This window comes from Alexandromys fortis, unplaced genomic scaffold, assembly GCF_014885135.2.
Source record: "Alexandromys fortis isolate MF-2015 unplaced genomic scaffold, M_Fortis_MF-2015_v1.1 scaffold_26, whole genome shotgun sequence".
NCBI classification, from domain to species: domain Eukaryota; kingdom Metazoa; phylum Chordata; class Mammalia; order Rodentia; family Cricetidae; genus Alexandromys; species Alexandromys fortis.
The window spans coordinates 300,707-327,493 of NW_026067894.1; the positions used below are offsets into that span (position 1 = coordinate 300,707).

The 26,787-nt window shown below is 45.2% G+C and overlaps 1 protein-coding gene across 3 annotated transcripts in view; it reads left to right on the forward strand.

Annotated features, from left to right (window-relative positions):
- Positions 1-26,115, forward strand: part of LOC126510110 (protein DDI1 homolog 2) — a 40,372-nt gene extending 14,257 nt beyond the window's left edge. Inside the window, exons 3-9 of one of the 3 annotated variants that reach the window (XM_050156473.1) lie at positions 209-445; positions 2,237-2,363; positions 5,355-5,482; positions 6,264-6,392; positions 11,275-11,378; positions 14,009-14,198; positions 19,673-26,115. In XM_050156473.1, the coding sequence (XP_050012430.1) occupies positions 209-445; positions 2,237-2,363; positions 5,355-5,482; positions 6,264-6,392; positions 11,275-11,378; positions 14,009-14,198; positions 19,673-21,453 (2,696 nt within the window). In that variant the 3' untranslated portion in view covers positions 21,454-26,115. Of the gene's footprint in view, positions 1-208; positions 446-2,236; positions 2,364-5,354; positions 5,483-6,263; positions 6,393-11,274; positions 11,379-14,008; positions 14,199-17,194; positions 17,258-19,672 lie in introns of those variants that run through there. The other 2 variants (XM_050156492.1, XM_050156483.1) reach the window with 2 other exon arrangements.
- Positions 26,116-26,787: the final 672 nt, after the last annotated feature.

Consider the following 26,787-nt stretch of genomic DNA (forward strand, 5'->3'; position numbering starts at 1 on the left):
TCTCCCCAGTGAGCCCTTCCCCTCCTAATTTTTCCCTATTAATTTACTCTCGCAGCACCATCTTGGAGGAAGGGCAAGGGGAAAGACAGCGTTTACAGTTACCACTTGCTGCTGTTGTCAATGACGAATGCCTCTTTTGTTGTTTCCTTCAACACTTGTTTTTATGGCATGCATCATTTGAGTAAACTTGATTGATTGATCTCAACAGACTTGCCCCGGATTGACTTCAGTAGTATAGCTGTGCCTGGTACATCAAACCCCCAACAGCGCCAGCTGCCCAGAGCGCAGGCTCAGCACTCATCTCCTGGGGAAACAGCATCATCTCCTCAAGGCCTGGACAACCCAGCCCTGCTCCGAGACATGCTGCTGGCCAACCCGCACGAGCTGTCCTTACTGAAGGAGCGTAACCCACCCCTGGCAGAAGCTCTACTCAGTGGAGATCTTGGTAAGCGCCCTTGTGTGTCAGTAGTTGTGCCAGACAGATGTGTCAGGCAGCTCTTTGAGTCCATTGGCTTCTGCTGTGAGTCTTGAGCAGGCCACTTGTTGATGAGAGGTGATTAATGGAATCTCAAACTGGGGTAATTGGCAATGTTTGTATTTAATTGAAATCATCTTGATCCTTAGGGAAGTCTCTTTTTTAAAAAAATTTATTTATTATATATACAGTGTTCTGACTGCATGTATGCCTGCAGGCCAGAAGAGAGCACTAGATTTTATTGCAGATGGTTATGAGGCACCATGTGGTTGCTGGGAGTTGAACTCAGGACCTTTAGGAAGAGCAAGCAGTGCTCTTAACCACAAAGCTGTCTACAGCCCCCTAGGACAGTCTCTTTGTCCACCTGGGCCTCTGCCTCCATAGTGTTGTGATTAAAGATGTGTGCTACTTATGTCCAGCTTCTTCTTCTTTCTTTGTTTTTCAAGACAGGGTTTCTCTGTGTAGCTTTGGAGCCTGTCCTGGAACTCACTCTGTAGACCAGGCTGGCCTTGAACTCAGAGATCCACCTCCCTCTGCCTCCCCCCAGGGCCAGCCTGATCTATAGAGCAAGTTCCAGGGCTACACAAAAAAGACTATGTGTTGGAGGAAAAAAAGTTTGTTTTTTAAATTATATTTATGTGGCCACAGCTGGCATATGGATGTCAAGGACAGCCTTGGTTGTCGGTCCTCATCTTCCATCTTGTTTTTGAGAGCAGGGTCTCTGCTGTTTGTCACTGCACTGTATACAGTAGGCTAGCTGGTCTGTGAGCTTCTGGGGGATTTCGTCACCATAGAAGCCCTGGCATATGGATTGTATGAGTGCACCAGCTTTTATGTGGGTTCTGGGAGTCTGAACTCAGGTTTCATCTTGAATAGGTGTCTCAGCACACACCACAGCCGTAGTAGAGGGCAGTTCTCAAGAGCTGGTTCTCCTGCCCTCTTCAGGGAGACAGGGATTAAATTCAGATAACCAGACTGGTCCACAAACTTCTACCACACCTGGCTTGTTTTTAGTCTTTTTAAAGAGGGATTTCATATATAGATCTGGGGGAAAGCTCAGATATCATCCTTAAGAATATGATCCACCTTGTGTGCAGCAGGATCTCTCCTTAGCTTTTCAGCAGGTGGGCCAGGGCCTCAGAGAGCCTCTTGTCTCTGCTCGGGCACTGGGACACAAGTGCACACCATCATTTCCTGCAGTTTTGTGTGGGTTCTGGGTCCTCATGTTTATAAGTTGAGCACATTTTCAGCTAGAAAGTTCCACTATGTCCCTTTTACTCACTTTCCTCTTGAATAGGCTGGCACTGTTCTGATATTTGATTTGTTTTGTCTGTTTTCAAACTTAATGTATTCGGAATTATAGAGTACACTCTTTGAGGTTTTCCTTTATTTATTTTTGGTTTTTCAGGATAGGGTTTCTCTATGTAGTTCTGGCTGTCCTGGAACTTGCTCTGCACACTAGGCTGGCTTTGAATTCACAGAGATAGCATGCTTCTGCTTTCTGAATGCAGGTATTAAAAGCTTGCACCACCACTGCTAAAATGAAATAAAAAACATTTTTTAAAATAAAAAGTAGCTGGGTAGTGGTGCTGCACACCTTTACCCCAGTCTTGGGGAGGCAGAGGCAGGCAGATCTCTGAGTTTAAGGTCAGTCTGGTCTATAGAGTGAGTTCCAGGACAGCCAGAGAAACCCTGTCTTGTAAAAACCAGAAGAAAGAAAGAAAATGTAGAGCTCAATATGTTCCTCCCTTATTTTTGTAGAGAAATTTTCTAGGGTCCTGATAGAGCAGCAGCAGGACCGAGCTCGGAGAGAACAAGAAAGAATTCGTCTGTTTTCTGCTGACCCCTTTGATCTTGAAGCTCAGGCAAAGATAGAAGAAGATATAAGGTAAGATCCACCTACCTAATAAGCAAGCTCACTGCATCCAGGTCGTCATCAGCATTAACTAGAGGTCTGCTTGCAGGCGACTTCCCCATCTCCAGGTTGAGATAATAACCTCAGTCTGTCCAGGTAACTCTCTCCTTCATAGTTCTCACATTTTGATCCAGTATTTGAAAGTGCTCTCAAATTTTGTGAGCACTTCCTGATTAGCAGACAAAACAGCGTCGTTAAAGCAAGGTAGTTGACCCCAGGATGACTGAAGAGAAAGCCCATCAGCTGAGATCAGTAGACTTGCTCTGAAGGCTGATTTCAATCCTCATTAAGTCAAATCTTGAAGGCGGTTGGATTGGAGAGCTCTGCACGTGTGGAGTCTTGTAGTCTTCTGTCTTCTTTCGACTGCCCCTTGCTGGCTCCCTGCCTGACACTCTGCCAACCTCGCGTCTGTTGCAGCGGCTCTCTGCTGGGGCTGTATTAAAGCATGCAGTAAGCTTTTCAGATTGCAGATGCTTGAGCCTTCTCTCTATTCTGATGAGTCAGGATCTTCAGGAGTGGAGCCCAGGCAGGTACAGAGATCCTAAAGGCTAGTCACAAGCTAGATGCTGTCTGAATAAAATGGCCATCTGCTCCCCAAACCCAATTCAATTTTTGTTGCTAATTGTGAAAATCCTCCTGTAACTAAGAGAAACAAATCTAATGATACTCCTGTTACACTGAATAGCAGGGTGGGAGCTGTAGTTACCCGACTTGCTTGCTTTATTATACTTATAGGCTCTCCCCACCCTTTGCCTACACTGGGCCCTCACGTATTTGTACTCGATTTAGTCCTTTATTACCAGACTGCATCTAGGACACTCTGACTATTTTCGAAATTGAAGAAATAAATCATATTTAGAACTAATTGACAGCCCTAAGCTATTTGCTCATGTTCTGTCGGTTAAGTGTTCTCTTTACATGTATCAGATAATGGTGATTTTCCCCATCTCTTACACAGTTAGACAAGTATTCTGCCACTGGGTCACATTCTCATCTCTGCTTTTACTCTTTATTTTGAGACCCAATCTCACTAAGTTGACAAGCTGGCCTTAAATTTAACGTCCTGCCTCGGCTTCTCCACTAGCTGGGAGGCCTGTGCAGCCGTACTTTAATCCTTTAATCAGATGTTAGTGAGTGTCCGTGGACATAGCTTGACTAGCTGAGTCAGCCCAAAGAAATAAACCATTTATGTTCTCAGATTGCGGCTCTAAGGGAGTCTGACATTGATTTCAGGTGTAGTTGGATTTATCCTAGGAAACCGGGGTGGTAAGGTGCCATAGACAAACCCTGGAAGTGGAGTGTATCGAATTGAAACAGGTTGTTTCCTACAGGGGTGGGGTAAAGGAAACTGGGTGATGTAAGGAAAGAAGATTACCCAATTACCCAGAGTGCCCAAGCTGGCCTGACACTGCTGTGCATCTGGGGCTGTCCTGAAACTCTTTGTATTTGTTTGACTCGGTTGGCTGGTTCATTGAATTGTGTTGTTGTTGGTTTTTTTTTTTAATATTTATTTATTATGTATACAATATTCTGTATGTCTGCAGGCCAGAAGAGGGCACCAGACCTCATTATAGATGGTTGTGAGCCACCATGTGGTTGCCGGGAATTGAACTCAGGACCTTTGGAAGAGCAGGCAATGCTCTTAACCACTGAGCCATCTCTCCAGCCCCCTGTTGTTGTTTTGAGACAAAGTCTTACTAGTAGCCCTGGCTAGCCTTGAGCTCAGGTCTACCTGCTTCTGTGTGTTCTGTGTGTGTGAGCTGCATTCACTTCATTCATTCATTCATTCATTCATTCATTTATTTGAGGCGGCTTCTCTTGCTGCCTCAGATTTGGGTAGGTTTACTGGCTGGCCAGTGAGCTCCAGGGACCCTCGTGTCTACCTCCCCACCTCTGAGATTGTAAGTAGATATTGCCAGGTCTCCTCATGTTTGAATGGTAAACATATTGCAACTGAGCCATCTCCCTAGCCCCATATATTCTTTTTCTTTTTTTCTCCTGAAACTTAACTTGGATTAGAGCAACATCAGGGGTTATATAATTATTTGTATGTAATTTCTAAATTTATAATGTGCCAGTGGATAAAGGTATGTAATTATATCAAATGTGCCTTAAAATTTCTGCTTGGCGCATGACACCATTATACATGACACATTATATTGTACACCAAGTGTAGTAAGTAGCTTCCCTGTTTGCCAGACTAAATTAAACAAGAGTGCCTGAACTTGCTGAGAAGTGTTACCATCAGTTCAGTGAACCAGGGTGTGAAGGAAAGCGCAGGCAATGGCATTCAGAGCATGGGTCCAGCAGACTTTCCGTAAAGCTAGGTAGTTAGCTGTTTTAGGTTTTGCAGGCCATGTGATCTATTTCAGCTCTGTGCCTGCCACGTGAATAAGCAGTGACAGTGGACAGCATGTTAGTTACTTATCTACTTGCTGTGACAAGCAACTTAAGGCAAGGAGCGTTTATTAATTATTTATCTGATTAAGGCTGTAGTCCATGGTGGCAGGAACATGTCTCCTTTTTATTCAGTCTTGGACCCCAGCCTGTGAAATGGTGATGCCCACATTCAGGGCTTCTTTTCCAGATGAGAGGGTCACAAGTTCAAGTCCAACCTGGGCTATGTAGTAAAAACCTGTTGTAAGTATTATTCGTGAAATATCAATTTCAGTGTTTGGTAAGATCGAAAGGGCCTGGGGCCTTGCTTTCTAGGAGTTTATTTTTCCATCTGTGAGCTTTTAGGGGAACATGATCATTTTATAGGAGGATAGTTTTTATTCCTGACTTAGGTCTTCTGCCAGCTCTGTCTCTCATCACCTCCTGTTGAGTCACCTGTGGGGAACACAGAACCAATTTCCATTCAGTGACTCAGCTGCTCCAGTTAGGGTAGAACCATTTACAAGTGTGTTTGTGGTGTTCTTTCCGGAAATGGAGTTTTCAGTGTGCTGCTCTGGCTTGTCACAGGCAGCAGAACATCGAGGAGAACATGACGATAGCTATGGAGGAGGCCCCGGAGAGCTTCGGCCAGGTCGCCATGCTCTACATCAACTGCAGAGTGAACGGGCACCCTGTGAAAGCCTTTGTCGACTCAGGTGAGGATGGAGCGGAGGCTCCTGTGCTCTGCTTGCTGGTGCCTTGAGTTACATTTTCACTCCTCAGTCTTTGTGTTAGTGATAGATTTCTTTTCCCAGTCATTTCTCACCTGATTCTGTGTTTGCTGTGCCTCAACTGGTAGTCAAGGCCTGGGGGGTGTTTCTAGGTTCTCGTCCATGTAACCAGAGAACTGAATATTTCTCTATTTGAGCCTCACACAGGGAGACAAAGTTGAGATCGACTGGGGGCAGGAGTGGGATCAGCAGTTAAGTTAGTGTTGCTCTTGGAGATCACATAGCTCATTAACACCCATAGCTCCACCCTCTTCTGGCTTCCTGGCCATCTGCACCCCCTCACACACATGTACATGTAATTAAAATAGAATAAAATCTTAAAAAGAAAAAGGTTGACAGGTTAACCTTGGGCCAGATGGGTAACAGTTGGTATCTGCAATCCTAGAACATGGGGGTTGAGGCAGGAGGAGGAACATCAAGAGTTTTCAAGAATAAATCAAAGAGGGGCTGGAGAGATGGCTCAGTGGTTAAGAGCATTGCCTGCTCTTCCAAAGGTCCTGAGTTCAATTCCCAGCAACCACATGGTGGCTCACACCCATCTGTAAAGAGGTCCGGCGCCCTCTTCTGGCCTTCAGGCATACACACAGACAGAGTATTGTATACATAATAAATAAATATTTAAAAAAAAAAAAGAATAAGTCAAAGAGCAGCTAGGCAGGGAGGTGTGGGTTATAATTTCTACAGTTTGATCTCTCTCTCCCTCCAGGTGCCCAGATGACTATTATGAGCCAGGCTTGTGCAGAAAGGTGTAACATCATGAGACTGGTGGACCGTCGGTGGGCTGGCATAGCCAAAGGCGTAGGCACACAGAAGATTATTGGAAGGGTGCATCTAGGTGAGTGAAGGCAGGCAGACGCTTGCTGCTTTCTGGTAGGGAATTTTTATGGTGGTTGAATTTTAAGGTTCTTTCATAATCACCTCTGGTTGATGTGGCTATGTACATACAACCAAGCAGGTGTAGCTCAAATTCTAATTGGTCTTAATAATAAAAACCTAGAGTCAGATATGGGGGTAAAAGCTGACAGATCAGAGAAGCAGAGCAGCCAGCCACTAGTTCTTACCGCTACGAAATCCTCAGATCGAATGGGGTATTCTGATTCTACAAGTCCTCAGACTGAATGCCTGAATAAATTGAGCTCTTATCTCCTCCCTCCTTATATTCCTCTCTCGGCCCAGCCATATCCCTTCCTTGTTGAAATAAGGGCGGCGGGGCTGCGTCCCCAACACCCCGGCCGTTTGCTAGCTCATGCCCAAAATAACAACACACAAACTGTATTCATTTAAGAACTGCTTGGCCCATGAACTCTAACCCTTACAGGCTAATTCTCGCACCTGGACTAGCCCATTTCTAATAATGTGTGTAAGCACCCCAAGGTGCGCTTACCGGGAAGATTCTAGCCTAAGTCCATCGTGGGTTGCAGCTGCCTGGGAGAGCAGAGCATGGCGGCTGTCCGGTCCCTCTGGAAGCAGCGCAGAGTCTGACCTCACTTCCTCTTCCGCCCAGAATTCTATTCTGTTTTCTCCTCCCATCTATGTTCTAAGCTATGAGGTCAAGCAGTTGGTTTATTACTTAACCAATGAAATCAACAGATTGATATATGACACTCCCACATCACTTCCTGTTTCCACCTTCTCTCTCCTTGCTCTGGACTTAAAGATGTGTGACTCCCAAGTATTGAGATTAAAGGTGTGTGCCACCACTGCCTGGCCTCTGTGACTAATTAGTGGTGTAGCTCTGCATTCTGATCTTCAGGCAAGTTTTATTTGTTAGATCACAAACAAAATACCACCACAAGCGGGTGTGTATTTATGGATACACCTGCTCCTGTGCAGGTCAGAGGTCAACTTTCAGAGCTGATTCTGGCCTTCCACTCTTCCATGGTCCCTGGACTTGAATTCCGGTTGTCAGGCTTCTGTGTCTAACAGTTTACTTGCTGAAACATCTTGCTGACCCTAGAATGGCTAGGTCAGAAGTCATTTCCCTAGAATCATGATCAGCGTTGCTGTGGGAATGTTGAATGCCCTTGGGAAGTATGGTCCCTTTCTTTTTTCAGTCCCCCTTAGGGTATTTTCATATACTTGAGTGTCTTCTTTTCCTTTCTTGTACTTGAGTGTTAATGGCTTTTTAAGTCTGGGGATGTATCCTTCAGTTCCATGATGGAGCCCAGTGCACGTGATAAGCACACCCCACAGCCAAGTGTCCTCTGTCCTGCCCCTTGATGTGTTCTGATGGTGATCTCTTCCTGTTTCTCAGTCAGTGGTCTGCTATGCCAGGCTCATCTTCCATATTCTTAGTGGGTTTTTTGTTGTTGTTGTTGTTGTTTTTGTTTTGTTTTGTGTGTGTGTGTGTAGAAGTGAGAGGGGGCAAAATATTAATGGATCCTAGAATGGGCATTCTGTCAGTTAAATCTCTAGAAACACTGTAGCAATCAATGTATCCAGAGGTATGTTTCCATAGAGAGTCCAGATCCTATCAAGTTGGCTATAAGATTAACTTCACAGGCCCTCTATTTCAAGAACTGGCAAGACATCATAGCAAGGGTTTCCAGCACACAGACTGCACATGTGGAAGGGTAGTTAGGAATGGGATATTTAAGGTGTGAATGTGTGTGTGTGTGGGGGGGGGGGTGATTCTTACTGCTTTTGTTTGTTGTAACTCAATTTTGTGGTTTTTGTTTTTTAAAGATTTATTTGTTATATTTTATGTATAAGTGGTTTTGTCTACTGTGCGTCTCTGGTGCCCTTGGAGTTTAGAAGAGGATATCAGATCCTCTAGAGTCTTACAGGTGGGTGTGAGCCTCCATGTGAGTGCTAGGAACCTAAGTTGGGTCCTCTGCAAGAACAGCAAATGTTTAACCTCTGAGCCATCTCTCCAGCGCCAATTATGTGCTTCTGGGTCATGGATTTTATAGTGGTAGTGTCAAAGGCTGGACCCTATGCAGGTCTCAATTAGTTTCTCGTTTTGGCTGTCATCACCAAGGGGTTATCTGCACTCCAGATGTCTGTGGAAATCTTAGAGCAAGAGAGAATTGGAGGTGTTCTGGGATAGCTAGCTGCATGTCCACGTAGAGAGAGGAATCAGACCAGCTTCACAGTACACATACATAATTAATTGTCCAGCCCAAATGTGGGTTAGAAAATGCTTGCTACACAAGTGTGAGACCCTGAGCTTGGATCTCAGCCTGTAAAAGGGAGGTGTGATGGCACCTGTCTGCAGCCTCAATGCTGGGAGCACAGACCAGCTGATCTGGGGACTGGTAAGCCATCCAACCCTGTCAAAATGGGTGAGACCTATTTTACAAACTATAGTGGAGAGCAATTGTAGTGATAATTTTATTTATGTTTTAATGAATAAAGCTTGCCTAAAGATCAGACAGGCAAAGCTAAGTTACTAAAAGTCAGGCAGTGGTGAGACATTCCTTTAATCCCAGGATTTGGGAGACAAAGGCGATGGATCTCTCTGCGTTCAAGGCCACTCTGGGCTACACAAGACATCCAGGTGGTGGTGCCTCACACCTTTAATCCCAGTCCTAGGGAGTCATACTAGAGGGAATATAAAATGGGAAGAGAGGCTTAGTCTGCGGATGCTCAGCATTGGTAGAGGTAAGCCTTCTCTAGTGGCTTAGCTGCCTTGCTTTTCTTGTTTTCAGGCTGAACCCCAATATCTGTCTCTGGGTTTTTATTATTCATGCTACAAGCAATAGAGGAAAAGACACTTAGCATCAAACTGCAGTCTCCACATACATGTTCACACCTGAACCTGGGTACACCGCATGTGCTTAGAGGTAGATTGTGGTGCCCCATACACTTGTAAACTAAGCATTTGGCAGGTGGAGGCTGGACCACATGAGATGCTGACTCGTAAAACTGAACATGAAGAAGATAATGGAGAAAACAAGAGGAAAGATTAAGATTCAATTTTTTTATTTTTTTTTTTTTATTTTTAAAGACATTCTCTCTATAGCGCTGGCTAACTCTGGAACTCATTATGTAAGCCAGGCTGGCTTTGAACTCACACATCTGCCTGCCTCTGCCTCTGGATTTTTAAAGGTAAACTCCATGCCGAACAAGATTAAGAAGTTTGTCATGAGAGCTGGGCATGGTATGGTGGCACATGCCTTTAATCTAATCTCAGCACCCAGAAAGCAGAGGCAAGCAAATCCTTGAGTTCCAGAACATCCAGGGCCACACAGAGAAACCCTGGGGAGGGGGGTTCCTTGAGCACATGTGGTATTGTACATCTGTAGTTCCAGTGCTTGAAAAGATATACTTTAAAATAATAAAATAGACACAATGTTGGCTAGAAATATGTATGATATTATCTAAAGATCGAGGAAAAGCTAAAAATGATTAACAGAACTAAGATAGTTGGGAGAGTCGGAAGAGACAGATGAGAGGAATATAGGAAACATATCACTTTGGTTCTCTTTTTTTTTTTTTTAGATTTGTTTTTATTTATGTGCATATGTCTGTCTAGGTGAGTGTGTGGCCCATTTGTGTGCACAGGCTAACTGGAGTTACAGGCATTGTGAACTGCCAGCGTGGGTCCCGAAACTGAATTCAGTTCATTAGGAAGAGCAGCAAGCACTCTTAACCACTAAGGCAGTCTCACACTTTGGTTTTCTATTTCTTCATCTCGAAACTAAGTGCATAGTTGTTTGGTATACCTTATATTGGACAGACAGCTCACACTATTTGGCTTGCTTCTTAATAGTAGCAAAGAATTTAATGCCTTTTTTAAAAATTTTATGTTTATGGGTGTTTGCCTCCATTTACATCTGTGTACTCTCTGTGTTCCTAATGCCTATGGAATACAGAAGAGGGCATAGGACACCTATATCTGGAGTTATTGGTGATTTTGAGCTGCTCTGTTGGTGCTGGGCATTGAACCTGGGTCCTCTGCAAAATTAGCCAATACTCTTAATTGCTGAGTCATCCCTTCTTCCTCTAGTAAAATAATCTTTTTTTGTTTCATGTGCGTTGATGTTTTGCCTGAATGTATGTCTGTATGAGGCTGTTGGATCTCCTGGAACAGGACTTACATGAGCTGCCATGTCAGTGCTAGAATTGCACCTGGGTCTTCTGAAAGAGCAGCCAGCACTCTTAATTGCTGAGCCATTTCTCCAGCTCCTAGTAAAATAAATTTTAACCTGAGAAGTAAGAGACACAAGCAAAGCCAGACTTTACTTGTGTTTCTGATTTGAAAAGTAGAAACTGGCTCTAACAGGCATTGAGAAGCCTTTTCTTGTGTGAAGGTTGACTTTAAAAGGTTGCAGATATGCTGGTTCTATTGCTTTCTAGGAATCACTTATACAAAATGTGTCAGGTATGGTGTGGGCTCCGTCCTAGCAACGATGTACATAGTGTACTCACAGATACTCGGTAAACCATTTATACCAGAGAGCTGATTTCACTGTTACCGTCGTGTGTGTGTGTGTGTGTGTGTGTGTGTGTGTGTGTGTGTGTGTGTTTTAATCCGCTTAATGCTTGCTTTCATTACCTGCTGAGCATGGGTCCTGATAGTGATTCTTGAAAAGCCAGGTATTGAAAACAGTAGCCTTACCCTGAATACTTCATTTGCTTCCCAGCCTGTTTCATTTTTGTGCCTTTCTTGACTTGACTGATCCCAGGGATCCCAGCGCAGGGGATGGGTTCCTCCACTGCTGCCCCAGGCTTGTGCAGCTGCATCAGTAATATCTCCTCCTTTTATGCTTTAGCTCAGGTTCAGATTGAAGGCGATTTCCTGGCATGTTCCTTTTCCATACTCGAAGAACAGCCAATGGACATGCTTCTGGGACTGGACATGCTTAAACGACATCAGGTAATTAAGAGCTTTTGTATGTGTATGTGCATGCACGGACACACATAAGTACATAGAGGCTAGAGGTCTTCCTTGATCTGTCTCACCGTGTTTGTTTTAGCTGGTATCTCTCACTAAACCCAGAGCTCACCAATTTGACTAGACTGTAAGACAACAACTCCAGGGGTCCTTCTATGTCCACTCCCCCAGTGCTAAGGTTATAGGTGTGTACTGTTGCACCAGGGTTATGGGTTTTGTTGTGTAGCCCTGATAGGCCCAGAGCTCACTGTATAAAGAAACCTGCCTTGAACTTGCATGTCTTGCCTCTGCCTCTTGATCCTGGAATTATACGCATGTACCATCATACCTGAGCTATCTGATTTGCTATGTGTCTCTAGTGTTTACATCAATTCTGCTAGTTGCATAGATTGACAGACCAAGAAGCATATTTTTCAAACATGGAAATATCCTTGGTAGATTAGATTCTGTTGTATAGAGTTGAGATGACTGTCATTACAAATAGAGTATGTCAGTTGGGTGTGGTGGTGCATGCCTTTGATCCTATCACTTAGATCAGATCCTAGCACCTAGAACAGAGAGGTAGCCAAGTATCTGTGAGGCCTAAGCTGCATAGTGAGACCCTGTCTCAAAACAACAGCACAGATCTCTACTTGTAAAACCCCTAGGGATGGGCTGGAGAGATGGCTCAGTGGTTAAGAGCATTGCCTGCTCTTCCAAAGGTCCTGAGTTCAATTCCCAGCAACCACATGGTGGCTCACAACCNAATAATCACAGCGAGAGGGACATTAAAATTTACTTTTCTATATAAACAAAATGTCTTAGAAGAATTTAAAAGGACCTTGTTTAACCATCAGGGACTTAGAGAATATCTAACACCATGCCAATGTCCACAGTGGCTGAGTGATGACTTGCCAAGGTCTTCTAGCTCTTAGAAACATCCTGAGGACAACTCACTAGCAACAGAAGAGAAAGGAGTCAGGATAAATACCCTGTCCCTGTCTGCAATGTCCAAGGGCAGCTTTCCACGAGTCGGGTCTCTATCCTTACAAGAACTCAAGGTCGGGGCTGGAGAGATGGCTCAAAGGTTAAGAGCATTGCCTGCTCTTCCAAAGGTCCTGAGTTCAATTCCCAGCAACCACATGGTGGCTCACAACCATCTGTAATGAGGTCTGGTGCCCTCTTCTGCCTTCAGGCATACACACAGACAGAATATTGTATACATAATAAATAAATATTAAAAAAAAACCCTAGGGATAAGCTAAATCTTGTTTGCTTTAACATTATAATAGCAGTTTTATTTGTTATTTTTACCTTAAATTTTTTTTAGGCTTAGTTTTATCTTATGTGTTTTGTTCATGAGAATGTATGCACCACATGCATGTGTGGTACACTTAAAGGTAAGAGGGGGGCTGGACAGATGGCTCAGTGGTTGAGAACACTGCCTGCTCTTCCAAAGGTCCCAAGTTCAATTCCCGGCAATCACATGATGGCTCATAACTATCTGTAATGGGTTCTGGTGCCCTCTTCTGGCCTGCAGGCATACACACAGACAGAACATTGTATACATAATAAAATAAATATTAAAAAAAAAAAAAACACACAGGGAGCCAGGTGGTGGTGGCGCACACTTTTAATCCCAGCACTTGGGAGGCAGAGGCAGGTGGATATCTGTAAGTTTGAGGCCACCCTGATCTGCAGAGTGAGTTCTAGGACAGGCTCCAAAGCTACACAGAGAAAACCTGTCTTGGGGGGAAAAGGAAGAAAGCCACACAGAAAAGGATAAAGCGAAGTGGCTGTAGTGTGCGGTACCCCTGTAATCCCACCACTGGCCTCAGGCAGATGGATCAAGATGTCAAGGAAGGTCTGGATTATAGACGCTTTCTCAAAAAGTAAAAAAACAAAGGAGGACAGGGAGATGACTTGGTTATAGTGCTAGCTGCAGTGGCTGTGCAAGCCTGTTGACCCAGACTTGATCCCCAGAGCCCTTGATGAGTTTGGTGGCGTCTGTAGTCTCAGCGCTCCTACCCCAAGATAGGACATGGAGGCAGAACTGCCTAGAAGCTCAAGAGCTTGCTGGCCTGAAGTATGCAACGCAGCAGCAGAAACAGGAGACCAAGTAGAAACAAGGCTAGCCTCCACTACATGCTGGGTTCAAGGGCCTGTCTATTTTTTTTTTAAAGATTTATTTATTGGTTATATATACAATATGTTTTCCTGCACACCAGAAGATGGCATCAGATCTCATTATAAATAGGTGTGAGCCACCATGTGGTTGCCGGGAATTGAACTCAGGACCTCTTGAAAAGCAAATCAGTGCTCTTAACCTCTGAGCCATCTCTCCAGCCCCAAGGGCCTGTCTAAATCAGAACGATATAGGGAGATGTAGAGGCACACAGGCAGGAGGAAGGTGAGTTGGAGGCTGTTAGACTACAGCATGAATCGAGGTCATTCTGGATTACACAGCAAGACTTTGTCTCCCAAATCAGATGTAAAACATTGCAGCTTTCAGGTGTATATAGTAAGGGTGTCTTTGTGTTTCTGTTTAAGCCTTCTCTTTTCCTGGTCATGTTCTTCATTGGTTGAATGTGGGGCTAAGACTCGATTCATTTACTGCTTTTCTTCTTTCAAAGTGTTCGATTGACTTGAAGAAAAATGTACTGGTGATCGGCACTACAGGCTCACAGACCACCTTCCTTCCTGAGGGGGAGCTACCAGAGTGTGCCCGCTTGGCATATGGAACTGGGAGAGAGGACATACGGCCAGAGGAGATTGCAGACCAAGAATTAGCAGAAGCCATTCAAAAATCAGCAGAGGATGCAGGTATTGGGGCTGACCATCTGAATAGTGCTGTTAGTGGGGTGAAGGCCTTCCTAGGAATGAACTTCGTTGTTGAGCAGTAGTTGTGTTCTCTGTCTTCTTACTCCTCTTTCCATCTCTTAATACTGTGGTGAGAAAGAAGCTCTGGGCTGAAAGTAGAGCACTTGCCCAGCACACGTGAAGCCCTGGGCTCAGTCCCCAGTACCACATAAAGTGGATGAGGTGGTACACACCTGAAATTCTAGCACTCAGGAGGTAAAGGTGGGATAGTTGATGGAAGGCTAGTGTGGATATCCAAGACCCTGTCTCAAAGAGGAGGAGAGAAGATGGACAGGGGTTTGCATTGCTATAGCTCGGCAGGTAAAGACACTTGCCATGGAAGCCTAGAAACCAGAGCGCATGTGAAGGTTGAAGGAGAACACCGACTCCACAGTTATGCTCTGACCTGTCCATGCTCACAAGTAGGTGCCATCATAGTAAAAGGATTCCTATTTCAGCAGATCAAGAAAAAGAACCTAGGAAGCTGGGCGTGATGGCACACACCTTTTATCCTTGCACTCCCGGAGGCAGAGGCAAGTGGATCTCTGTGAGTTGGAGGCCATCCTGGTCTACAGAGCAAGTTCCAGGATAGCTCTGACTGTTACACAGAGAAACCTATCTTGGAAAACCGAAAAGAGAAAAAAGAATTTAGGTATAATGGCATATACCTGTAATAGTAGCAGTCCAATACTGAGGCAGAAGAATCACAAGTTCAGGTCAAAACAACAACTAGAGAAGCCTTAATCCCAGCACAACTCAGGAAGCAAAGCTGATCTCTACCTCTGAGTTCAGGCCACGTTGGAACCAGGATCCAATGCCACGTTCAAGGTTAGGTCATTCTTTGCTTTTGTGCTTTAAAGCATCCTGTTTTGTTCATAAAGAATTCTACACTAAGCATACACTTTCAAATCAGCAGTATCCCTGGAAATGCATTTCATTTCTCAGCATGTTTATTGATTTGAAGGAAGGCGTTATCACTATGACTAAACAGTGAAAGTGTTCACCGAAAGTGCTGCCTCCAAAGAAGAACCAGTGACGAGTGTAATCTTACTTTAATCAGTTGTAGCACTTATGCTTGCTGAGGTCTCAGACTAAGGCCACATAGCAGTGCTTTGAATCCAGGTTCCCCTAATGCCTTCTGAATATGAAGAAAGATGAGTCTTCTGAGGAAAATGGATCGAGACAACTTCCCTGAAATTCCTCATCTGTTAACAGAACAGTGACTCATGTGCATTTTCCAAAAACTGAAAAGATTTAACTTTTAAGTGAATTGTCTTGAAGTCTTTTATTTATTTATTTTTTTCTAAAATTGCAGCAGCAGCAGTACATATTTAAAAAAAAAAAAGATTGTATTTGTAGCAGAAGTGTTCAGAAAGAAGTCCTGGGCCATCTGTTATTTATTTTTATTTTTTTTTTCTAAAATTGTCTTGAAGTCTTGGTCAGGATTATTTATCAATGTGACCATCTTTGTGGTAGAGTGCGTGAGAATTATGAACTCATGGAATAACTTTCTGCCCAAGAAAGAGATAATGTTTGAAAAGCTTTGTTATGTATCCGGGCGGTGTTGGCGCACACCTATAATCCCAGCACTCGGGAGGCAGAGATAGGTGGATCTCTGAGTTTGAGGCCAGCCTGGTCTACAAGAGCTAGTTCCAAGACAGGCTCTAAAGCTACACAGAGAAACCTTGTCTCGAAAAACCAAAAGAAAAGTAAAATTTTGCTATGTTTCCCTAGAGCACGTGTAGGCATGTAGCCTTAAACCTCTGGATCCTGTAGCTGATGGAACTTCCAGGTTGGCCTTGGTCATTGTGTGGTCCCACTTCACTATGTGGAAAGTAGGATTTTGGTTGCAACTGAGGTATTTTTTGAAAGGAAGAAGAGAGAGTTTTGAGTTACCAGCAATCATTTTAATCTTCCTGGAGGGTCAGTGCCAGTGAGCTCATCCACCTCCTTAGCCTATGGACGGCAATTTGGCAATTTCGACAGGCTGCCGACATTTTAAGATAGCATTTCCCCACACAGCCACGTGCCATAATTAGAGAAACATTAACTGATGGCAGCCGTATCCTAACCCGGTCAGTAACACTTAGCCTTCTGAAGTGCGCATCACGTTCGGGGTACTAAAGTAACTGCCACCTTTTCAGGATCAGCAGAGAAAAGCACAGACCAGTTTTAGAAACCACCGATCCATGGAACCCTTGCTACTAACACACGTAACCTGTGTTGATTTTTGTAGTGTTCTAACGGTGTGATTCTGCAAAGTTAGACTTGATTTATTAGGAGAATCGACTGCTTGGGGTCATTAAAATCATGATTCTTTACATGATATGTGGAAGTATTTCCAGAAAGTTGTTTATCTCTAGAAAATTATCAGGGTATCTTTACCCTCTGTATCTATCTACAGACTGACTGTAGAAGCTGTCTGGCATGTCTGTATGCTGGTTAACTGTGAAGAAGGCAGCATCAGGGACTTAGCCACTCTCGGTTTGTCTTCAGAAAATGAGTGAGAGACAGATGTGCTGGCACCTGCCTATAAGCCCACGCTTGAAATGTCAAGTTCTAGGTCCGTCTGGGCTACATAGCCATACCTTGTCTCAAAACAGAAAAATAGAACTGTTGAGCAGTTGGAAAGCTTCTACCCTGCCCACTAACCCTTCTAGGTGGCCGTCAGGCAGCTCTTTTGATGGATCGACTTTGCCTCCTACATCTGTGCAGAGCTTTGAAATTTCTTTCCAAGTACAGTTAAAAATCTGTTGATGTAGAAACCTTGTTGGTTGTATTTGGAGAGAATTGAAGCAACCAGTAAGTCTTTGGGATGCCCAGGCTGTGGAAACATCCCTCAACATGGACTCCTCGCTCCTCATTTTAAGGATGGGAAGGATTGAAGACTACAGCCCTGCATGCTGTGTGGTTCTGCGTTCTTAACCCACGTTTGCTTGTCTGTTTCCTAATCCAAACAGAGCGTCAGAAGCCATGATGCATGTAGTGTGTGTGTGCTGCAGCTGGAGTGGGCCCCAGACCAGGTATTTATAGACGCCATATTACCTTCCATCCAGTTGTCCTGTGCTCTGAACAGTCTCTGTCTGGAACCATTTTGGAAACTCAAGACTTGCAATCTCTGTTTCTCCCTGTTCAGTCTGGTTACAACTAGCCTGTATATACACTTTTATGTATGTTGGCATATGTACATGTAGGTTTAAATTCTTGTTTAGAACGTTACTGTTTGTGGGAACCCTCTAGGAGAGAGTCTTAGTTAAGATACTATGTACCCACCACCTCTGACACCAAGTCAAGACTGTCAGCATTATGGCAGCTTGTTGCAGGTGATTTGTTAGATGTCTCAAGCCATTTTGCTTTGAAAAGCTGGAAGTCCTTGTACATTGGAAGTTTATAGAAGGACAGAGTTTTCATCTTATTGAGCAGAAATGGAAACTTGAGCCGGATGACTTATCCAGAATCATAGTTATGGGTGGGCCGGGCATGGTAGTGCCTCCGGCATCCCCTTCTTAGGAAGTTGAGACAAGAGGATCCAAGACTTAAAACCCACCAGCCTGGACTGTGTAGTGAAACTTACTTGGGAGGAAAATTGTTAGCAGAACTTAGATTTTTTTTTTTTCCCCTCAAATAGTAAGAACTGATACTTGGCCTCGTCTTCTGCTTTGGCCTGACATGACTGTGGAAGGCAACTGCTGCCACTCCTGTGCTGTCGGCCGGGCTGTGTCCGTCTGAGTATGTTCACTGATTTTATCTGGAACAGCTTTGATGATAACAAGGATTTGGAGGCTGGTTGTAATTGGACTCATAGCATTTCATTCTCATTCTCTCTCGGTCTCTCTTTCTCTCTCCCTCCTCCCCTCCCTCACTCTCATTTTAAGGACATTAGGCATGGTTAATGTCCGCCAGCCTCTTTTTCTAATTCCCCTGTTGCACTAGCTGTTTTGGTTTCAGAAGGATGACATACATGCTGCTCTTAGAGTGAGTATAAAGTCTAAGCTGGGCAGTGTGTCATGCGCCTTTAATCCCAGCACTCGGGAGGCAGAGGCAGGCTGATCTCTGTGAGTTCGAGGTCCTGGTCTACATAGTAAGCTCCAGGACAAATGATTACATAAGAAATCCTGTCTTGGGGCCTGAGAGATGGCTCAGAGGTTAAGAGCACGGGCTGCCTTTCCAGAGCTCCTGAGTTCGGTTCCCAGCAACCACATGGTGGCTCACAACCGTCTATCTAGTGGGATCTGATGCCCTCTTCTGACATAAAGGCTTATGTGAAGAGCAATAAGTCTTCTTAAAAATAAATAAATAAATAAATAAATAAATAAGAAAAGAAATCCTTTCTCAACTCAGAGAAGAGATAGGGTGTCTGGCCTTGGAATCCTAACTGCTCTCTGCAGTGTTTGGAAGCCGGCTGTGCTAGTTAGTGTGTGTTGTAATGCCCGCTTAGTCTGAAGCAGAAGGAGTGCTTGCTGCAAGTCAGACCGGACAGAACTGCATTATAGGGCTAGAGAAACAGTGCCTCCCTGGCGTACAGAAAGCACCACAGAAACTGGGAACAGTGATGCACACCCGTAATTCCAGTACCGGGAGGATCAGACTTCTACATCAAGTCAGAGGCCAGCCTGGGAGACATGAAATCTAGCCTCAAGAATGAATGAATAAATAATTATATTGTTTAATCAGATGAATAAAATTTTGTCTGCTTCATCTTGTCTTGTTTTTTGCTATGATGTTCTAGAAGCTTGGCTAGAAATAAAATCCATTATTTACTTATTTATTTTCTAGGGATCTCTAGGCATGTAAACCCCATCTCTCTTGGTTGCCCCGCTCTGTCCCTAGCATACTTGCTTTTGGATTTCTTCTGTGTAACTTAGGCTCACACTTGAAACATAAGAAAGTGCACTGGAGGCAGTGTGGTGGCCCATGCTGTAATTCCAGCCCCCAGGAGGCTGGCATGTGAGGATCACTGATAGTTCAAGGCTCATCCCCCCCCCCCCCCCCCTTTAAATATAAGAAGGGAAAAGAACTCAATGAGAATGCAAAATTCCCCAGCAATAAGCAACCATGCCTGCTTGACATGACGGGACACTCCCAGCAGCCAGCATTCCAGGGTCAGGCCATCTCAGGCTACACAGTGAGACCCTTCCTGCAATAAATAGACGCTTAGGTAAGCATCTATAGTGTGAACACTGACAACAGCCGTTATGAAGTGCATGCTAACAGTTCTTCGTGTATGGAATTTAGTAATGTTTTATTAGAGACATACTCACTTCAGGTTCAGTGATGCTAACTCATTTATCATAGAAAGATTTGTATTTTTTTTAGCCTCATGTTACAAGACAGACCTAAATTAAAAGACCTGCTTTCATTCTATTGAGATTTCATTCTTTGATAATTTAGTGGTCTAACTTTTCTTTTTTTCTTTTTCTTTAAAAATATAAAAACAGAGAAAAGCAGTAAAGAATCTACCTCACTGGGAATGTCATCATTGCTGACTTCAGATGGGTTCAACCATCCAGCCCCTTCTTCAGGGCAGAGTCCTGAGGTTGGTAGCCCCACGAGTCTTGCTCGCTCTGTCTCTGCTTCAGTTTGCGCCATCAAGCCCAGTGACCCCAATAGCATTGAACCTATAGCTATGGAGGCTGTGAAGGCTTCGGCTGAATTCCAGACAAGCTCTCCGAAAACAGGTCCTCCTCCTCTGCAGGGCCTTCCTGATCTCGCTTCCCCACCAGACCAGAATCCAGCTATGTCTTTGCATAATTCATCCGAAGAAGCATTTGTTGCAGATAATCCAGAGAAGTTTGCTGTTGGAGGAACCCAGGGCCTCAGAGTTTATCTCCACACCAGACAGGACACTAGTTTATCTCTCACAACTACTGGGGTGTATGAGCCACAGGGATTTGTGGAAGAAAAGAGTTGGCATCCAGAAAATCAGAACCCAGGTCAAGTGAATGGCCCTCAGCAGCTCAGAGAACCACACAGAGGGAACGGTCAGCAGCGTGCCCCACATGACCAACAATGTCCCTGTGACACAAAGGAAAATCAGCAGGACCAAGAGAACATTGTCAGTTTGGATGCTGTGATGAAAGGAGATGAACTACAGACAAAGGCTCATCTTCCAAATACAGAGAAAAGTCTTGTAGCTTCAGGGCACTATAGCTGCTCATGCCCAGAAACCCTGATGGACGTGGATACAATTGAACGGTCTCTGACTGCCGTGTGCAGCTTCAAGGGCGGGCAGGATGCCAGCATCAGGAGCCCTGGTGCACCGCGTCTTACTTCCGATAATCCCACGATGGAAATGGAAGCAGTGCACTGCAGCCCCTCACCTGAAAGCATGGAACATTCCATCTCAACTTGGGATTTGCAGCCCCCAGAAGAGAATGTTGAAGTGTCTGCGATGGATAGCAAAGATAGCAGCGCTTCCTCTTCCCCTCTGAGTGACCACGGTCAGCCCTCTGTGGAGGCAGCCGAAGAATTTTGTTCATCTGTCACAGTGGCCTTGAAAGAACTGCATCATCTTTTGGTCATTAGCTGTAAGCCAGCTTCGGAAAATGAAGATGCTAACTGTCGGTCAGAGATGCAAGCTGAGAGCCAAACAGGTACCTTGGACCTTTCCAGAAGGGGGACCCAGAGTGAGAATTCGACCCCTAGTGACCAGTATCCACAAGTCTCCTGTCACCAGGCCACCTCAGAATCAGAGAAGACAGAAATCATAGGCACCACACCTTGTCTTGGCATAGAGCATGAAGCGTGCACTAGCTTCAGGGGTCTGGGTGATGGCTTGTCACCTGGCAAAGAAGGTGTCCCCAGACCAAGGGAGTCAGTCAGGAAGAGCTGTTCTGTCGCCATAACCTCAGCTAAACCATCTGATCAGCCACATTGCACCTCAGGTGTGGAAATTTCACCCACATTTGCAGCAGGTGAGGAGGGTACCCACAGTCAGCCTTCCAAGCACGTGCAGAATCCAGACACAGACGGGCCGGAGACCAGCAGTGTTTGCCCTGGAGCTGCGCCGCCCTCCCATGGATTGGACCCACCTGCCACACAGCCCTTGTCTTCTCCCTCCGCTCTTCCACCCTTCATCTTTCCCACTGCAGATGTTAACCGGATTCTCGGTGCCGGCTTCACTCTGCAGGAAGCCCTTGGGGCTTTGCATCGAGTTGGTGGGAATGCAGACCTCGCACTTCTTGTTTTGCTAGCAAAGAACATTGTAGTCCCTACGTAATTGTGGGAAAGCGGCTAGACCGTACCCCATTCCCTCTGTGAAAGCTCTCTCCACACAGACACACTCACCTATATGTAGAAACCAACCTGCAAGCAAAATGTTGAGCCAGATTTTTTTTTCCCGGCCAAAGTAATTTATGATCTTTTGTCTGATGAATTTGTCTATTTTACTTGTTTAAAATTTGGGCCTTTTAAAATGTATTGGCAGTATGTGCATACAAAAGCTTTTTATTCTCATTAAGATGATGTATTCTGTAATAAAACAGATGGTTTTGTGTATAGCATACCATTTTAGATGAGTGAATGCTTTGAAAGCAGGAGCCACACGAACCCTGCCACCCATGCCGCTAGGAACAGGCCAGCCGCTCCTGGCTCTGGCTGTGCTGTGTGCAGAATGTGGCTTGTAACAGGAAGCTGGAGAAGAATTCCATAACTCCTGGAGTTGTATGTTTTGGTTTGTGTGCTCAGGGTTGACATTTAAATAGGGTGAGCGGGAGGGCTTAAAACTTGGGCCGTCTTGTGCTTCATAGACTGCTGCATGGATTGATCGCCAGATACCTTTATGACGGTGGGAGGGACGTGGGGGATTCACATTAGAATGAAACATGGTGCTACTTGTATTAAAAAGGGAAGAGGGAAAACTGATCATAATTCCATTTGCAAATGTCAAGGACTGTGAGTAAGAGATAAACACTGGAATGTACTAGATATAGGACTTGGGGCATCTCACTGACACCCCAGCCCTCAGTGGCCAATCGTCAGCTGCCAGGAGCCTAGCTTCTGAAACACACCTGCTGGGAAGGTCTTCCCATGCTCACTCTGAGCTGAGCAAGACTGAGTTAGAACCTAAGTCCCTGGTCCTCTTGGTGCTTAGACTGGTCATTCTGTGAGTGTCCTTCATGGCAGTGGGTACAACCGAAGTTCTGACGACAGTGGCCTTGGTACAGTTCCCATCCCTTTCTTTCCTCAGGAGTTTGTTTTCTAAGCAGGATCCATGTTTGTGTTCACCACGTTGAGTTAGAGTGGGGCGGAATGCGGAGATGCGTTTACCGTGGCCTTTTTAGTGTAAGTTCTCGCCTTGTAGGTTGTCCTGTGGGCCCCACTGTGCAGTCATCCCTGCAGACAGGGCTGAAGGGCATCCTTTCCTGGAACTTAAACTGTTGTCTCAGATGTCTGGCAGGAATCTGGAATCTTGCTTTTCTCTAAAAGGATCTTGAGGATAACTCCTGGTTCCTGGTGAGAGTTTGGAATCGGTTTCTGGACTTAGCACGAACTGATTTGTGTCTAAAGTCCACCTCTCTTCTCTCTCTCAAGCTTGTTCTTTCCATCAGAATTGACGTCATTGAGCACAGCTGGGTTCATATCTCAGGAGTTGGTGGAACTTTAGGGCACTTACAGGGGTCTGTTCTCTGGTCCCTTTCTTTCTGCCACGCTGCTTGCGCGCCGAGACTCACTCCAGCGACACGATGGCAGGTCGCACACAGTATCACGACCCTTTCTGGAGTCTGGAAGTGGTTGCTGGATGGCCTTGTGGTTTCCTTTCTCCATTAGGCACTCAGAGCATCAGGCTAGCCGAGAAGTTCTTTGTTTCAGACAAGCACAGCCTGTCGGCCCTTTGCTTGTCGCACCAAAGATAAGTGTGTGACACTGGGAACCAGCTCCCAGGAGGCTCTTGCCCGGCGTAGAGTTGTGGCTAAAAGATCAAGTAGTAGCACACTGAGGCCTGGTGTTTGCTTTGGGGGGGGGGGGAGGAGGTATATTTTAGGGTTACAAATCTTTGGGGCCACAGGGTGGGGTTTGTAGAGAAGGTACTGATGACAGACAGCCACTACTGCCCCCCACCCGCACCCCAGAAGGCCTTCTGAACAGAGGAACTGGCGTGCAAGACCAGTGGTTTGGCCACTGATTTTTTTTTTTAAAACAGATGGTGGGAGAGAGCCCTAGGCAGTGTCAGATACCGGTCTGGAGAAGATTTCACTACAGTAGCTTTTAATGGCTGTACATGTATGTTCATTTTTAGAAGCAAGCTGATAGACCAGATGGTCCTTCGGAATCCTTGGACAAAGCTTAGCTCACTCGCCAAATACTTCGTTCCTTTAGGTCATTACTTTCTTTTCAGCATAGTTACTTTTGAGTTTTAAACTCAAAACTCTTGTCAAGAATAAATAAAAGACCAGGCATGCTGGCATATACCTTTAACCCCAGGAGGCAGGCAGATCTCTGTGAGTTCAAGGCCACCCAGAGCTACATTAGTGAAATCCTGTCTAAAAACAGAAGGGGGGGGGGATCTTTTGTCTGACATTAGTAGAAAAGTAAAGTGAGGAATTGACTGACTTAATTCAATTGAGCAGTCATAGAACAGGGGACATGAAAGGATGTGACCCCAGTGGACCTTCATGGTCAGATTTCACTCAGCTGACTCCCCAGGGTTAGACCCCATAATCTTGCATCCTGGTGCCGGACCACAGCCATAGCCACAAGGGGCACTCTTTTACCAAACATCGTCAGCACTTACCTCCAGTGCTGATCTCCATTTCTGCACCAAAGAGGATTTTCTTGTAAGACTTGTGCTGAAGCTGGTGTGCAGAAGGGGCTTGATAGCCAGACAGCGCAGCTGCAGCTGGAGCTTTGGCCCTTCGGATGTGCTAGTTCAGGCCTTTAGACCGCCGTAAGCCTTCATCCCACAGTTTGGGCTCCAGGTTGGTAGGTGACGAGAAAACCAGTTGTTTGGCACGGAAGCTTGAGTCGGTGGTGAAGATCCCAGCCCCTCTGACTGCGGTGTCTACCCAAAGCATTTCTCTGGCAAGAGGAATGATTTCATAACCAGCTTGTGTAGCGTCTGCCTGTTCGTCCCTCGCTACAGCTTTCTGTCTCTAGCGAAAGCCATAAGAATTTGTTTCAACTTTTCAGCTCATGTCTATAAATAAATATGTAAGCTATCATATAGAAGATGATTGACAAATATTTTGCGTAGGTCGAAAAGCAGCTTCTGTGTCTACAGATGCCTGCACATCTGGCAGCTTTTCTTCCTACCGTGTATATAGTAAACTGCCTTGCAAATAGCTATGCAGGAGAGTCAAGGCAAATCTCCCTTCCTTGTTGTATGTTTTTTGTTGTTGTTGTTTTTTTTTTTTTTTTTTTTTTTTTGAGATAGGATCTTGCCATAGCCCAGGCTGGCCTCAAACTCATGGCAGTTCTTCTGCCTCAGCCTCTAGAATGCTGGGATTATAGGCTCACGCCACCATGCCCAATTCACTCAGTACATTTCGATTGCTACCTGTGATGAGCGTGACCGATGTGGCTGAACTGGCTGGTATATCATTAGCAGTGCTGCAGGGCTTACTGGGAGAACTCCTGCATAGCATGTGAGGTCCAGGTTTGATCCTTATTACCAAAATAGAAAAGTCAAAGCTGATCTTGGTGATGCAGGAGCCTGTGGCTGACTAGAAAGACAAAGGTCACCATGTACTTCCCTCCTGGAGAATGAAGGCCTCTCATCTCAGTAGTTGTTTCCTGGGAATGAGTTCCTCTTTGATAGGGGAAAGTCAACTCAGCAGTCCCTGAGGGCTGGCACTGAGTGAGCTCCTGTGCGTGCGTAGCCTAATCCCCTGACTGTTGGCAGAGCCGCAGGAGGGACTTGGTGAGCCTTGGATGCACTTGCTTTTCTTTTGTGCCTTAATTGTTTTTGACTAGCAGAAGCATCACATCTTGGGAGTATCAGGGAGAAGTCAGAGGGGCAGCTCTCCAGGAGAGGGCTGGCCACGGGGTGTGGTTCTCTGGCTCATTGCCACTTTGATTCACTCCTACCCTGCATCAAACATTAGGTCTCCCCAGATAGGAGTTTCTGCGTCCTGTATACCAAAAGTGGTTTCTCCGTGTTTCAGAGGTTTTCTGTTATGCATTTTGTGCTTTTAAGAGAAATCAAATCTTACTACATTCTAGATAAGAAGTCAGTTCCTCTATCAGGCTGTGCCCATTGATCATCAAACATTGGGTAGTTCTGAAGCCTGGGAGCTCAGCAGCACCTGACCCAGACTGGAGCCTGGCCTTAGAAGCTTTCAGTCTAGGAGAGACATGAGGCAAGGTTCAACTAAGATCTGTTTTTACCTATTGGCATGCTTTTGTTTTCGAGAAGAGATTTAATGTAGCTCAAGCTGACCTTGAACTAGTAATCCTCAAGCAGATGGGATTGAGAGGTTATAGGCACGTTTTATAATGTCTGGGTAGCCTGCTTTCATTTTTAAATATACTTGGTTGTAATTTAGAACTGACTGGGAAAAAAATCAAGGCCACAATGGAATCAGATGCTATATGTAAACCTAGAGTTATATTTTAAAATGTTTAGTTTTGTTTAAAAAATTAGGGGCTGGATGTGGTGGCACACACCTTTAAGCTGTAAATGCAAGGCCAGTCAGGGCTATGGGGAGAAACTGTCTCAAAATGAGTGAAAATAAAAAATGAATTGGGGATGTGGGGGAATGTAGCCCATTGGTTATGGGCATAGTGCTTGCCCAACGGCCAGAAGCCTCAGTCCAGCCTGGACACTGCGTGACTCTGGTGCGGCACGTGCAGGTAACCCCAGCCTGGAGAAGTAGAGGTGAGAGGATCAGAAGTTCAAGGTCATTCTTGGCTACATCTTGAGTTTCAGCTTTGGTTACGGAAACCTTGTCTCCAAAAAGTGGGGGAAGGGTTTTGGTAGAACACTTGCTTGGCATGTACAAGGCCCTGGGTGTGACCCCCACCCCAGCATTGCAAAGAAAAAATAGTTTTAACTGAAAATTTAGTAGAAATAACTGAAAAGATGCTGAGGGATCAATGTGTAATGCTGTTGACCAGAAAGGAGCAGGCAGGAGAGGAATCAATTACCTTTCCCTGAGTATGGATGCCACACTGATTCGGGTGGGTGTGTGGTATCCTCCGCCCTCTGGTGAGCATGGCATGACCATCTGGGAGAGGAGAGCTCGGCATATTTAAGGTGGCCGAGTGCAGTGGAACTGGAAACGCAGAGCAGAAAGAGTAGTTGGTGACGGGTGGGATGTCTGCAAGACATTCTCCAACCCTCTGAGATAGCCCAGCGCGTGCATTCCTGAAGCGTAGGGGAGTCGGGTGTTAGTGATTGTTAGGAAATACAGTCAAAAGTTAACCAGTAATTAAGACTAGGGCACTGGTGAGGAGGGGCTGTGTGAAGTGTGGTGGGGGGCTGCCAAGTTTTAGGACACTATCTAGGGAAATTACCAAGAAAATAGCTCAAGAACATAGGCGTTTCTTTACCTACAAAGTTTGAACCACAGATCAGGAGTTGGCGAGTGCAAGATCAGATTGCTTCTTACAGAGC